The sequence below is a fragment of the Seriola dumerili genome, unplaced genomic scaffold (assembly GCF_002260705.1).
Source record: "Seriola dumerili isolate Sdu_G_001 unplaced genomic scaffold, Sdu_1.0 BDQW01000025.1, whole genome shotgun sequence".
Classification (NCBI taxonomy): Eukaryota; Metazoa; Chordata; class Actinopteri; order Carangiformes; family Carangidae; genus Seriola; species Seriola dumerili.
This window is the reverse complement of record NW_019174280.1, coordinates 4322304-4337445: the sequence shown is the minus strand read 5'-3', so window position 1 is coordinate 4337445 and position 15142 is coordinate 4322304. Positions and strand designations below refer to the sequence as shown.

Here is a 15142-nt window from a genome sequence, read left to right as displayed (position 1 = left end):
TAAATCACATGTTCATTAATATTTGTTAACAAATTAAGAATGGTCCTAAATTTTGAACAGATATCAAAAGAGTTGCTACTCCATGAACAAATCTTTAAAATGTGATAGAATTCTTTGTTTTATTATTATTATTATTATTATTATTATTATTATTATTTTACCCAAGGTAGATGTTTAAACTCTGTTTGTTACAGTACTTGTACTTTACTTGAGTATTCCAATTAGACGTGCTCTTATATTTCTTACTTATTGTACTGATTCTACAGCTGTAATTACAGTTTAAGATTCTCCCATATTCAAAAGTATTTGACTAAAACGTAGAATTCAGACTTTTTGCTCGTAAAAATGTGTTTCTAAATTATTGTTTTCTCTTCATTTAAATTTGTATTAGTTTATTTTTTCTCTTTCATTGTGTTTTTTTATTTATTTATATAAAATAAAGTCTGACCAGAAAGCTCCCAAACTCAAATCTCCCTCTCTTGCTAATCTTAATTCTCACCTCTGGGCGTGATTTTCGTCACGTGGTCAGGAAGTATTTGGGCTCACATGGTTGCTGGTTCACCACCAGTTCTCTTAGACCGGAGGCAGGAGCAGGTGATCATGGCTGAGGACGTGACAGTGTCAGAGGAGACTTTAACAAGTGCTCTGACTCTGTTGGTGAACCTGGGCAAAGCTCTTCTCCAGAATGCCAAGCAGGATGCAGAAGGTAGGACTGATCTGGAAGAAGGACCTCAGACTTCATTGAAAATCTGAAGGTTTTAATGTGTTTTGCTGCAAAGGAAGGAAGTAGACGAAAGTAGAAAACGACTTGTATGTTGAATGAATTTGGTTTGGTTTGGTTTTATGAGCACTTCCGCATAGAGAAGATACAAATGAACACTTATTGTTACGTAATTACAACTTTAGTATTTTCTATTAACGTTACGGGTTGAAGTACGCAGTTATAGCGGAAAACGGCGAGCCGAATTAAAGAGGAGACTAAAATGATTTAGTCATGCTGATATTCAGCACAACATCACGACCTCGAGTGTGATATTGCTTTTATACAACATCTTTGCAAGGTTTGTTACAGTCTAAGATAGATAACGACCGTTAATGTAACGTTAATTAACAGTTAGTAGAACACCTGTAAAGCGGAGGGATACATGTAGTTAAAAGTCCCACTGCCCAATCAAATTACTTGTTCGGAACTAACTTGTATAATTCGAATTAATGTTTTATTTTTTTGGTTAAACAATTTATGTTTAGTTCCCAATAAGCACTCAAGTACCAAAATGTAGAGAATTAGGAGCCCGGGGTTACATTTTCATCATGTAAACGTCAAATCCAGTACAGAAAATTGAGTAACATCCTACTAAGTTGCTGCTGCATCTGCTTTTACTATTTCATCAGTGTCTGCGTGTTTGTTACAGTTAGCATGTAACATGAATGTAGTTCACAGATCTCCTTTTGAATATTTCACAACCTGGATATTTTATGCCTTGCTGAAGCAGATCAGTGTGATCAAGTCACTGGATTAAAAGTCCCACTGGCAACACAGTGGTGTAACGTAATCCCTGTCATGCTTATTGCCAACATAATGACATTGCACAAATCAGCTCGGCCAATAATATGACCCATTGTTTTCACACAGCCTCCCTGGAGAACTTTGTCCCATATAAGATCACCACTTTATTTGGCCTGATGACAGCAGGAACAGACTTCTACAAAAGGTGTGTTTTGGTTGATGTGGTGTGTGGAGGGGCGAGGGTGGGGGGTTAAGTACATATCGTTATATTGTTGAGTTGGTTTGATGTTTTGTCATTGTTGCGCAGCCTTGGAGTGAAGAAGAAGAGTGAAGCGGAGGCCGTTTGGCAGAAGTCTTATCAGTAAGTATGGGTGGGATGGGTGGGTTGAACCCTCATCATGATTGCTGCTGATGGGTGTTGAGTGTCTCCTCCACGCAGTGGGGGAGATGGTTGTGGTCACTGTGGTTGGTTGCTGTATAATTAGTAATTAATGGAAATGCTACCTCAGCCTTGATGTCTCTTTATCACACTGTGTTTGTATTTGTGCAGCCATGCAGCAGTGAGAGAGCAGGTGGAGGAGCTTCTGCAGCTGGAGGTTTGTATGTGTGTTGAATTTGCATTTTCAACTGTTTTAATTGTTTTTTGAATTTGCATTTATTTGATTTTGCTTAAAAAAATCATGATTTATTCATGATAAAACCTGCATCCTGTTCTGGCCGGATTAAACTCTACATTACGTACGGCAAACAACCAAGTCCACACCAGTATATTCTGTTTTCAATTGAATATAATGCAACACGTTAGTAATTATCTTATTAAGAAGTTATTATGCATATGAAATGTGTATTATAGCTCATTTTAAGATTCACACTGTCCACAAGTTGCTACAATTCATAAATCCTTTATAATACAACCAATACATGTTTCTAATAATGGCTGATGAAATGACAGTATGTGGTGAATTAGTGATGTAAAAAACATCTAATATAGCTCGCATAAACCACGTATTCGCCCAGGCTAGTGCAGAAAATGACTCATCAACACAACATTACAAATATTTGCTGGTTTAAGCTTCTCAGGCTGGAGGATTTTCTGTCATTGTGTTGTTGTCATTTTTCATTATTTTCCAAATAAACTAAACTAAATAATTTATTGATCAATTTAGAAAATAAAGTTAGTTTGCTGCAGTCCAGACAGTTTGCTCTACCTGTTTGTGTGTGCAGAATGAGTGGGACTCCTTCCTGCAGAGAGTGGACAGAGATCTGCAGACCACAGATGGGCAACTCTCAGGAGTGAAGACCGCAGACAGTCTGAGCCCTGATTCTTCATTCACTGACGGACGGACCGGAAAGTGAGTTCACAAACTCCTGGTTACCACTTTAATCAGCCCGTGACCAGGGGTGTGAGTGTCTATACGGAGCAGGCAACAAAAACGCCAGCTCACACCATCCGTTGTGTTTTTTTCCAACCAGCCTTGGATGGAAATGTGTTTTATTTGTTAATGAAAAACCAAGACAATACACATTCCCGAGTGAAAACTTGATGTCCTTGTTGTGTCTGTTGTTGTGTGTGTTACAGGAATGTGACTCTGGGTGAGTACCTGGGTCAGGGTCAGAAGCTCCTGCTGGTTCTCATCAGACATTTTGGATGACTGCCGTGACGAGACCACGTGGCTGAGCTGGAGGCCAGTCAGGTCAGTTAATTAGCGTCTCTTTTCTGCTCAGGGAAGTTTAACGGGCCAGTGTGTAGGATTTAGTGGCATCTAGCGGTGAGGTTGCAGATTGCAACCAACTGATCACCCCTCCCTTTCCAAGCGTGTAGAAGAACTACAGTGGCCTTCAGCCAACGTGAAAAAGCTCCTCTCTAGAGCTGATAGGGAGATTATAGATATTTCGGTGAAGAAAGAGCGCCGGAGTCCAGGATGTCTTACGCTGAGGATGTTTATTGAAGCTTGAGCCCAAGGTGAAAGGAGGAATCATCAATCCAGTCTCCTGTGCATGATGTCACCTCAAATCTGAAGCAGAAACCCCTGAGGATAGTCTTTATACACTTAGAGAGATTACTACGGATAGCTTACGCTCCATAATTGGTCAAATATCTAAAAAAAAGAGGGAGAAGAGGCATGTGTGAATACACTATTGGTCCATTGACCATAAACAAGGAAACATGACTATACATGTCCAGGTGCTGATCTCAGAACACCCAGCCACTTGTTACTGACCATCCAAGGTCTGCTGCTATCAGCCCTGGCACCAGCAGCATCAGCAGCAAACCACAGCTGCACAGCTGTAAGATTTAATACAGTAGCTGTGGCACTGCGACCTAGGGCCTCATACTGACCTCTCACCCTGACTCAGTCATTCATGGTGGACAAGAGAAAATTCCCTCACAAGAGCCAGTGTTTGGTTTGCAGGGGAACTACATGTAGCTAAACTTGTACATTTGCAGTAACATGGTAGTTCAACTACATTCATATGTCCATGGTGACTCAAGTACTTAAATTACTTTTTTTGCACTTTACATTTTTATGTAGTTACCTACTGAAACTACAAACGATGTTGGCCCATCAAAGGAAAGGAATAATTTAATTTTTATTTTTTTTTTGAATAAATTGCTAAACTTGTAGTGACCCCTCTCAGCTCTCTGTGTGTGTGGCTGCACTGACACGTACACCGGTTGCTCTTCTGTTGCATTTCTCACAGAGAGGCAGCTCATGGTGTGTTTGCTGCCCCCAGTGGTCAATACATGTGTCATTTCTAACAGAACACTGTTTATATTCATATTGTTGAAAATGCACTTTTACCACCAGTAAGCACCATGTCAACCAGGAGCAAAATCATGAGCATGAGAAGTTTAAAGTTATCGTATAGTTGTCGTAGCCGCCATAATAATGCTCATAAGAAAAAGCAAGCAACAACATCCAGGCAGCTTTGTCAAAATTGAAGAGTTGACAGGAACCTGATGAGATCATTCTTACTAGCTACAACTATATAACCTGCTGTTTAGGAGCCATTGTTTCAAATGTAATTATAGATTTTGAGTGGTAAACTTTTTTTTCCCCCCGCCCTGTTTCCAACATCTTTTCCAAACTGACAGTCTTCACTCTGCCTTTCAGCCACTGCCCGTTTGCTTTTATATAAATAAGTTACTGGCATTTAAACGAAAATGTGGGAAAGTAAGTCTTAACAGATCCTTGTGTATTCTTAGGGTGGCTTGTAATTAGTGGTTATATGTCATTTTCTTTCATTTTGTTTCTCTGCAGGCTGTCCCGGAGGCTCGGCCACTGCGGGTCTTGGTGGTTTCTTTCGGCAGCTTGGAGGGAGCTCAGCTGTGGTTGGAGCAGACTGGATGTACCTTTGACATGCTGCTGGACCCACAGAGAAAGGTGGGGATGTGTTTTTTCCACCCTAATCAACCCGTTCAATTTGAATAACAAGATGCGAAATTAAGGGAATCCCAACAAAACGTGGATTTGGTTTCTGTAAAAATGGATTAAAATAAAAAGAATGTCTATTATATTGTCTATGTTTCTATATTCGATGCCGGTGGGCAGGTGCGTAAAAAGTAAAGAGGCAGCTGTAATTCATGGAAACTGCCTCAGCACAAACGCAAAATACGACCGCAGCTTAGGGAACCAGAGGGTTTACCAGCTGTTTGATGATGTGTCATAAAAGCCCGGCGAGCTGAGCCTCCAAGACCTTTTATTCGGAAAAGTCAGTCACCAGATGTTAGCAGATGTGAGATGGAAACAAGGGCAATCAACCAAATATGGAGACGGAGAAGATTTTCCACATGCCACAGAAGCGGTCATCAATCATGATGTGTGTGCGCAGAACCTGATAAGATCGTCCAGCAGATATTTTTCATATTGCGGAATCCCAAGCGGATGTTTTTCTTTTCTCTCGAATGTGTGTCTTTGATTATATAAACCTGCCAGAATGCGTTTTTGCAGAAAACCCTGCATTTGTCTGACGCGGTCGATGTCCTCTCTGTCACAGATCTACAGGAGTTTTGGCCTCGGCTCGTCCTACGCCAAGGTGATGAAGTTCGGCTGCCTGCTGCAGTACTCGGAGTACGGAGCTGTCAAGAGAGACTTCCCCGACGTCCCCCCTCGCCTGCTGGAAGACATTTACCAGGTACCGAATGGACAAGATGGGAAAACAAGTTTGACATCGAGGAAATATATGGTGAAATGTAGGGCTGGTTTTACCTGCGTAGGGAGCAAAAATCAATAGCTGGTTCCCTGTGAAACCCTGAAACCTCCTCTTGTCTGCGCATTGTATACATTATTCGATTTTTTTTTTATTATTTTTATTATTGGTAAACACAAATTTATTTAGCTGTATGCACCATGTAAGCTCAGTTACAACTGAAAACTATGTCTAATGCTAGATTTTAATACAAGATCAAGATCAGCTAATAAAGCAGGAACCACCTTCAGGCTCCTGTCATGTGAAAATAGATCACCAGTGATGGAAGGTAACTGACCTGTACTGTGAAATACTGAACTTCTTACTTATTGTAACTTCATTACATTAATCTGACAGCTGTTTGAGATTAAAATTCTACATAAAGACATATAACCTTATAAAATACACATTGTTAAAGATTAACAATCCTTTTTGGCTCATGAGCTCTTCTAAAAAAAAAAACAGTTTCTAGTCGAGGCTCTTTGTCATGTTTCATATCCCTATGAGATGTTTTCACCGAAGTTCGCGTGTGTTTTCATTTGAATAATTGTTTGGGGCCCAGAGATGACAGATTATTCAATATTTCTCAACAAAGCAAATGTTCTTCCTTCAGTAATCAAATTTAGCTTGTGGCTCCTTAAATGGGATGGAAAGCAGTGGATTAAACTACGTCACTGTATATAAAACAGTTAAGACAAACTCCACCCCGACCAGCTACAACAGTAAATTGCTGCTTACACATTATTGCATCAGTATTAACAATCTAATAATGTAATATGTAATTGTATATCCCACAGTTTTCTGTAAGACCAGCACTTACTCACTTTTGACACTTGATACTGATTAATGGTGAATGATGATAACACACAGTATGACTTGTTGCTGTGACTTCTCTGTATCACCAGCTAGTTAAAAATGTGGCTCAAATCTACAAAGATAAAATTACAACAAGGCATTTTATACATATGTACTTTAACTTAAGCAAATCAATATGTAGATTTTTCACTAATTTGTTTCAATGTTAAGATAAAAAAACTACATTCATGCGGCTTTAATGCGTTTACTGTTTCAGATGGGTGGTGACTTTTTGCTGGATGAAGCGGGGAAGGTGCTTCTCTCTCACCCGTCTAAAACCCCCATGGACAGGCTGACTGTGAAGGACATCCTGCAGGCCGCGGCCGCTGCAGGCTGCTCTGCCAGCTCCGCATAGACACATCAGTATGTGGAACAAAAGCTGTGAGAGCCTGGGGTTTGATTTAACACAGCACTGACACAACAGAGGAAGAGCAGCTCTTTGACTCACGTTAATGACGTCACGTCTCGCACTCATGGCGCCGTGAAGAGGTGTGACCGACGCAAAACTGTACGGCAAAGACAACTGATCTTCTTTGTTGTGTCAATGTTGTGATGGCAGCATTTTAAAACTAGAAAGAGACATACCTCTGCCTTGTCCAAACAATCCTACATGTATCTGTCTAACTCTTATATCCTTCATTATTTCCTGAGAAATTGATAAAAAAATGTCTTTCTGGCAGTGTTAAGGAAAGAGATTTAAAAAAAAATAAATCCTGAATCCGCCCCCTTTAATTAGATTCACATCAAACATTAATGGGTCTTCCCTGTCCATGTCCCAACCCTCCACCAGGTTCAGTGTAAATTGGTTCGGTACTTATTGTGTAATCCTGCTGACAAACAAACATCCTTGGCGGAGGTAATGAGTAGTACTATTTGAATGCATTGTAATTCAATATAAATGTAATTTCATATCATATCAATGTTATTTAACTTTAAAAACACACTGATTTGCTTTTGGAAATATAAGAAATTAGCCAGTATAGCATCTTAAGACTTTACTTTAAAGCTGCGTTCAGCTGCTTTGGACTTTGGCGGCTCCAAGTGGCAGTAAGAAGTAACATTTTAGATTTTTTAGATTGAGGTACAATTAACTACATTACCCAGAAATCATGCTACATTGTGATACAATTGACTACTTCATTGAATTAATTTTCTCCCATGTGGTCAGGGTAGAGATGATGATGGGAAGAAAAGTTGTTTCTAATTTCATCTTTTAATACAGTTACATTTTTAGGTAAAACTTTCTTCTACTGCACTGTGAAATGTTTACTGTAGAAAAGAAAAAAAGATATAATTGCTGCTGTGCTACAGATCTTATCTTTTCATATCTGAAATAAAATAATCATGAACTGTTAACTGATGTTAAAAATGACTCAGGATGAGTAGGGCTGGGTATTTAACTTAAATTTGACAAACGTGCCTGAGACGGTCAAGATTATTGAATATCTGGTCAGGATTTTAATCTTGTTTATTTGATGAAATTGTTCCTAATTTTATTTAGACAACAATTAATATTGTAGATTCTCTGCTTCTTTTGTTGAATTTAAAAAGGTTCTGTTAAAAACATGTACTGTATATCTCTCAATGATGTTTTGACATCGGACCGAAACTCAGCCTTACTGATGGGGAAATCTGTCTTTTACCTATTTAACATTTTTCCTCTAATCAGAAAATTACGCTGTGAACCATGTTAACACATAGTAAAGATTTATTAAAAACATTTACATTCAGACTTTTATGTACAGGACAACTTTCTCGTTTTACATACTGCAGGACTCGGGACTACAGCTCTGGAAATGTTGGTCTATTTTTGCCAGAGATGTTGGAGAATCAGCGGTTCAACAGCACAGTCACACTCTGTGCCAGACTTTGTTAAAACATCATCAAAGATCTGAAGTAACTGAGTAGTGCCGCCTAGTTCCTTTTAAACCCAAATATACACATTTATATCTTCAAGAGGTTCCGTTTGTGCTGATTCTGAAGAAAGTGGCTCCAGCTTTTCATGATTTCCCCTTTTTTTTTTTTTTTGGAAACTTTGTACAAATATTTAGAATTCTGTGCATGAAATCACAGCAGAGTCCTGACTGGCTTACATTCATATCACTGCAGCTGCATGAATAATACAATATTTATATTAGTAACATAATCTGATAAAGTGTTATTCTGTACTTTCAGAAGTTAAATAGTAATACATACATTTGTGCGCATGTGAGACACAAGTTTCACCTTAAAAACCTAAAATTCTGTGAAATATTATATATTGATACTTAAACAATGCTACACGAATTGTATATTCAAATTAAATTATACTGGCTATTTATATTAAAACAGTTGGTTTCTAATTGAGAAAGAAAGACTTCTTCACCTTTGAAAGCAACCAATCCAGGTATGTTTAAAGTGTCTTTTAAAGGGAAATAAGTTATTTGAAAATATACTGGACTTTTATTTATAATCATAAACAACTGGAGGTCAAAGCTTAAGAAAGTAGTAAAGTGGTGGGAGAGTGAAGCTACCGTGGAAAGTGTTAATTTTAAAGCGCCACCCTGTCATCGAACTCGCAGAGATAGTTCATGGTCCGATCACAGTAGTGGTCCCACCAGTCGCCGTCGTCTGACGACATCGCCACACAGTTCTCCCGCCTGCCCCCGTCCGGCTGGCTGGACAGGAAGTGCTTGCGCCACTGGAAGTACGAGACTCGCGTCCCATCTTCAAAAAGGTACATGCCCTCAGATCGCAGGTCGTTAATGCCCAGCCAGACGGGCCAGTTCCCCGGGTGGAAGAAAGACTTGACGTAGTCGGCCAGTGCCTCCTGCTCCTTGCGGTCACGGGGCATTGCCATGCGGCCGCCGCGCTCCAAACACTTTCTGGACGCTCCAGCGTAATCCTCATAGCTGTTGTACACTAGATAACATTTGTATCCCATCCTGCGCCCCTTTTCACAACCTAAGAAACAGAAAAATAAAGGCAGATGCTTCATCAGACATTTACAATTGGAACATTTTTGACTTTATCGGCTCCTCGTGATAAAAAGAAAAAAGACACAGAGCTACATTAGCGTTTGGAGTTGAGCTTGTGTTCTGCTGATGAATGCAAGTCAAGTATTCACCCTCTATTGTTCTGTTTTCACCTCTACCAACACCTCAGGGAAATATCAGCCTCTTTAGCTGCTAATTGCTCTGCTATGTTCACAAGCTAGCTGCTAATTAGCGGCCTGCTGCTGCTAGACAGGATGCTGAGAGCAGTGAGAGTCAAACACAGAAAGCAAAGCTGCAGCTGTAAAACCAAAACAACTGCAGGGCTGAGGTGAACTGCAGAGTTAGTGATATTTAATTGGATTCATCACTACAAGCTGCCTTTAAAATTACATAATCTTTTGTCAAATAGCTCATTTATAAATATTGATTAGTGCAGCTTTAAAATTTGAGTTTTAGTAGCAGATACCAGAGTAAATTCTAATACTATCCAGAGCTGTGTCTGGAAACTTTATCTTGAAACTGTCTTTCAAACTCTAGTATCCACAACTGTCTGAATAGGTAGACAGTAATCCTTATGGGCCATCATGTCTTCTCTAATGTAAGATATTATATAGAGAAGACCAATAATCTTTCATGTTGACTTTCATTCATCAGAGATGAGTCACATAATAACAACACACCTTTTTGATACGAACATAAAGTGAGCCTGAGACCCAGATTTTGCCTGCATGTGATTGGTTCTTATACTACAGTACAATCATAGTACTCGACACTTCAACTCTCGCCTGTTTCATCATGTGCCCTGTTCACCATTCACCCTGTCATTTTCTGTACATGGTTTTACTCAGACAATAAACAGAGCTAAAGTGATTTCCTTGAAAAAATCTTATCTGGTCTGCAACAGAGCATTTGTAACCTCACATAAAGCAAATACAAAGTGGAGAAATGACTGAGTAAATTAGTAAAAGTTAAGTCACGGATTTATCTTGAATAATATCCTGATGGGAACATTCACAAATGGTTTACATGTACATTTTAAAACAGCTCGCTCTTTACTTTTCATCGATGAACGTCACGTTTCAAAATTAGACTTGCTTTGCTACACATGCTGACTGCCAAACCTCACCATCCCAGATGTCTTTAATCTCAGGGATTCTTTCATGTTTTCAGTCTTGGACATTTCAGTCTAAAAATATAATACCGAAGACAGAGGGAAATCAAAACAGATTGCCTGATATCTCCTTTTAATCGCGGATCTTTGTCTTATGTTTTTCACATGAGGCGCAAGAAAGACATCTGAGGGAAAATAACCCAGTTTTACCTTCCAGTCTTCCAATCTCCTTGCGGTTGTTCTTGCTGTGCTGGTAGACCTCCCGGATGCTGTCCTCCAGCTCCCCGACTTTAGCTGCCATGTTAGTGATGGGGGAACAGCAGAGACAAGGAGACATGAATGGTATCACAGTGAATTGTTCTCATGAATCCTCTGTAATGACAAATAAAACTCCCTGCCTCAGCTTGATAGCATCGTCTGGGAATATTAGCAGGGATCAAATTATAATAATGATCTAGAATGGAGCTCCTCTCATGGATTTTCTTTCAGTTTCATGATGCATCTCACAACTGCTTTATCACTTTATGGCTCAAGGGGGCGGCACTTTAATTCTTAAATTTTCCTTTTGAAAATCATACCGATTGATGTAAATGTGCAGCAGAAATATAGCTTAGAAACGTGTGTTTAATGTGGAAGTAGAAGTGGTCCATGAGGAAAGAGAGATGAGGATGTCGTCAGCAGGTTTACAGGGGAAAGGCAGCATCTTACCATCCATCCTGGACAGACGGTCCATCAGCTGACTGACTTTAACATCCAGAGTGTAGTGACCAACATTCAGCTTGTGGATCGCCTGGTCCATACCGGCCAGTCTGGATACTGTGGGGATAGAACACAGTAAGAGAATTCAGATGTATCATATCACAGAAAGATTACTGTGCAATTTTAGAGTACAGACATAAGGCTCATTTTTTATAATGTTTATATGTTGGTTGATATATGATACAAATATTAGGACCAAAAACCATAAAGTGCTTGACTGAACAAGGCTTTAAACATGATTTGTAAATGTACAAAATGACGTACAGACGTAGTTGTATGAGTTTTCAAAGTCTGACACTGGGCTGGTCGGCTCTGGTTCAGGCTCTGGAAGAATGTCTGGAACATCCCCTCTTGCTTTCTTCACCTCTGGCAGAGAAGCCTTTAAAAGACACGCACGCATACACACACACACACACACACACACACGCACGCACACACACATCACAATGATGTCACTGTTTGAATCACACTGTGAAGCTTCATTAGAACTCATTAAAAATAAGCCTCAGATGCTCAAAACAAGCTCATTACCGTTGTATCCAAAATACTAATTTTTAGAATTATTATCCGTTTGATCACTTTGCCAAACCCTTTTATCAACGATTGCTATAATTATTCTGCAAGAGGGAGTTTGACTAATTCTGATTATTTCGAAATAAGGAGCTCCATTATGAGCAAATCTCAGCAGCAGCAAACAGCCTTGGTAATGAAATGCTTGTTAAATCAGTAATCTACTGTCAGTCTTGAAGTTTGGTTTGTTACATTTGTTTGTCTGTCATCTCACTTTTTCTCTCTAAGGAAGAAGACAAAAAACACAATTACACAATAAAAGTGGAAATACGCTTTTAGTTTAATGTACTTTTACCCCTCAGTGCAGTTTAATTCATGTGTCAGAACAAGGCATTTGCAGCCAATATTTTGATCCGTGTCATCAACACCATAATAATCATGTAATAATAATAATGATCGGAATGAGCTTTATTTATAAAGCACCTTTCAAGACACACGTACATATGCTTTATAAGACAAGATAAAAAATTGAGGCTGAACAATAGAAAACAGTGCAAAGATTATTCAACATTGGGGAGAAAAAAAATCATAGTAGCAGTGCTACTAATGAAATAAAATAGAAAATCATTGAAATAATCGATAAAATCAGGAATCAGGAGAATCACTTTCTTTGATAATAGGTTTTAGAAAGCTGAACCCAAACTCTGGGCAGGCACACCTATAAAAATGTGTCTTTAAGAGGGATATAAACCACAGAAGGAGCTCGCCAGTCTAACCTCCACAGGGAGGTTGTTCTAAACAGAATCACTGAGATCAGGTCCACAGTAGCTCATGAGAGCGCTGTTTCAGACACTGGTCAGACATACAGTACATTAAGTCTTTGTAGAGGAAAAACCTGCTCTTCTGGGTGTGTCATCATTAACACTAGTCTTACCACTGCTGTTGCACCATTGTCATCCTTAACATGTCTGGTCTGTGTCATCATGACTTACAATGAATAAGCCGACGCCATACGCGGGGATACTGTATTTTCCTGAGATTTCACCACTTTTTGTCTGAATTTTAGCAAAATTATTCTTAATGTTTAATATTTTGTGTTTGATTTATCTAGGTCTGAGGCCCTCCTACACACAGTCATGGTGTAAACCATGAGAGCACTGCTAATGGGGTCAATGTCTCACCCAAACAAACAGGCACAATGGATCAAGATCAATAAAATGCAAAGGTAACAGCAACATTCTCAATACAAAGAAATGTAGTTTAAAGTCAGTTGACTCCATGGTTTAGTTGTAGAAAAGAGAAAGAACACATGCTGTACACATACAGTCCTGACCTGTGTTGGTGCAGCGTCGGACGTCCCCGTAGGAACACTCGCACCCAGAGAACATAAACACAGGAGAGCGAGCGAGGTGGCAGCCGGTCCCATTTTCTGCTTCCTAATAACTCTGCTTTTCCCTCAGCAGCAAAAACTCCCTCTGCACTTCTGAGTCACTCTCTCTCTCTCTCTCTCTCTCCACAGTCTGTTTCTCTCTCTCTCGCTCTCTCTCCACTTTTCTTCCCCTCCTGACCCTTGTGCTTCCCTCAGAGATGTGATCCAGAACACAGGCAAGCAGGAAAGCAGCAGGAATCTCCCATTAGAAAATGTGAATGGGAGCTGGTGTGCACACTCCCCTTAAAAAAAGCAGCAGGTACAAAACAGCAAAAAATCAAAATGACATCCCTGCTGTGTGCCTGCTGTCTCCGTCTTCGCCTCTCTTTTCTTGCCAAACAACAGGAAAGCTCTTTGTTTCTGCTCCCACCTCCCGTTTCCACTCTTTGTGTGAACACTGCACATTTACACAGGGGGCCAACGTTACAGGTCTCTGTCCTGTGGAAACCATCTACCTCCAGACTGTCAGCTGTTCAAGAACCAAGAAAAACAGCCTTGTTTTAACATCTATAATCTGGAGATACAAGGTTTTTCGCACTTAGTCAACAACATCAGCAAAGCACATTGTCTTCATTACCTGAATCGGTTTACAGTATAGTTTCACAAAACGATCAGAACTCAAGATCTACTTACTGGTTTTCAGAGCTTTCAGCTGTATTTAACGGTCTTCATCAGCAGATAGGATTTGCTCACTTGTCATAGAAATATACATCTGTTGACTTGCAAGCATAGTAGCTGATATGATTTGATCTATGGCACTTTTAGGACTTCTGGTCCGTGTTGGATTAATAACGTTTGCTAAAAAGCAGCCACTGTGGCCACAAATGACAACAAAATATTAAATGCTAAAACATGGTGTAATGGTAGAAGAGGTACAGAGAGGTCAAAATGTAAAAGTAAACTAAGTCCTGCCAATTACAGAGCAGTATCTGTTATAAGTTTGCTAACTTTAGCCGCTTTAAGCTACTGGTCATACCAGACCAAGTGAGGTTGTAGCAACAAAATAAAGAGTGTGTTTTAGTGCTTATGAATCTGGCTTTTCGTCTTTTAAAAGAGGGACGTTTTATTTTCATGGTTGCACTTTAAATGTAAAGTTTTGTCGCACTACTATTGCAGAGGTTCAGAATGAAGCTTCATTCTTTATGTCTTTGCCTGTTTTATCTCTGGCTTAAGAGGTGACTTCAGCTCACTACAGTGCAGCCCTGTATGCATACTGCAGTCATAAATTCAGTTGCACACACACACACACACACACACACATGCACAGCCGGTGTATTAATTTGGCCAAATATCAGGTGTGCTTGCCAAACTTTTCTAGTGTAATTAAATAAATCAATGGTAAGAGAAATAGGACTTCATGAGTCTGTTCCAGGGAAATGATGACATAAAAAGAAAAGAGAAAGACCTTATGTAAAAGCCTGTGCATGCATGAGTGTGTGTGTGTGTGTGTGTGTGTGTGTGTGTGTGTGTGTGTGTGGCTGTAGCAGGAGGTATGCCAGTTAAAATGCCACAAGAATTCAGCAGTTTCCAGGGGGAAGCGACTGAGGCAGGGCTCAGGGATCTGGAGACTGGGAGGAGCTCCGGCAGCGACTGGGACTGCTTTTAGCAAAGAAGGACAGATGTGTTTGAGTGTGCAGGACGGCTGCACATACACAGCTGCTCCAGGACATGACCGACTCCGAACCTTCAAACCTTTTCCAGACTACAGACAACAATGGTCTGGAAAACAAATTTGTGACTCTTGAACAAAAGATGTTCTTCTTATGTTTGACCTTGTTGATTCTCATGCCAGGAAATTACATTGA

The 15142-nt window shown here is 39.8% G+C and overlaps 2 protein-coding genes across 2 annotated transcripts; one reads left to right on the top strand and one right to left on the bottom strand.

The window, feature by feature from the left end:
* The first annotated feature begins 545 nt into the window (after positions 1-545).
* LOC111240354 lies at positions 546-8273 on the top strand. The gene is made up of 9 exons (XM_022770340.1): positions 546-706; positions 1634-1712; positions 1815-1868; positions 2058-2103; positions 2732-2859; positions 3087-3201; positions 4771-4893; positions 5507-5644; positions 6771-8273. The coding sequence occupies exons 1-9, from the start codon at positions 547-549 to the stop codon at positions 6906-6908; spliced, it is 981 nt and encodes a 326-aa protein (XP_022626061.1). The 5' UTR covers position 546; the 3' UTR covers positions 6909-8273.
* A 290-nt stretch (positions 8274-8563) lies between these two features.
* clec11a (C-type lectin domain containing 11A) lies at positions 8564-13375 on the bottom strand. Its single transcript, XM_022770341.1, has 5 exons — positions 13242-13375; positions 11663-11777; positions 11348-11455; positions 10850-10933; positions 8564-9496 (listed from the first exon to the last, which is right to left on the bottom strand). Exons 1-5 carry the CDS (start codon positions 13332-13334, stop codon positions 9084-9086), a joined length of 813 nt encoding a protein of 270 aa, XP_022626062.1. The 5' UTR covers positions 13335-13375; the 3' UTR covers positions 8564-9083.
* Between the last annotated feature and the right edge of the window lie 1767 nt (positions 13376-15142).

Excerpts from the sequence above, each read along its gene's own strand:
- clec11a (XM_022770341.1), bottom strand. The coding sequence starts at position 13,334 with ATGGGACCGGCTGCCACCTCGCTCGCTCTCCTGTGTTTATGTTCTCTG. Across the intron at positions 11,778-13,241 it reads CCGACGCTGCACCAACACAG|GCTTCTCTGCCAGAGGTGAA; the intron begins GTCAGGACTGTA and ends TGTCTTTTAAAG. Across the intron at positions 11,456-11,662 it reads AAACTCATACAACTACGTCT|TATCCAGACTGGCCGGTATG; the intron begins GTACGTCATTTT and ends CTATCCCCACAG.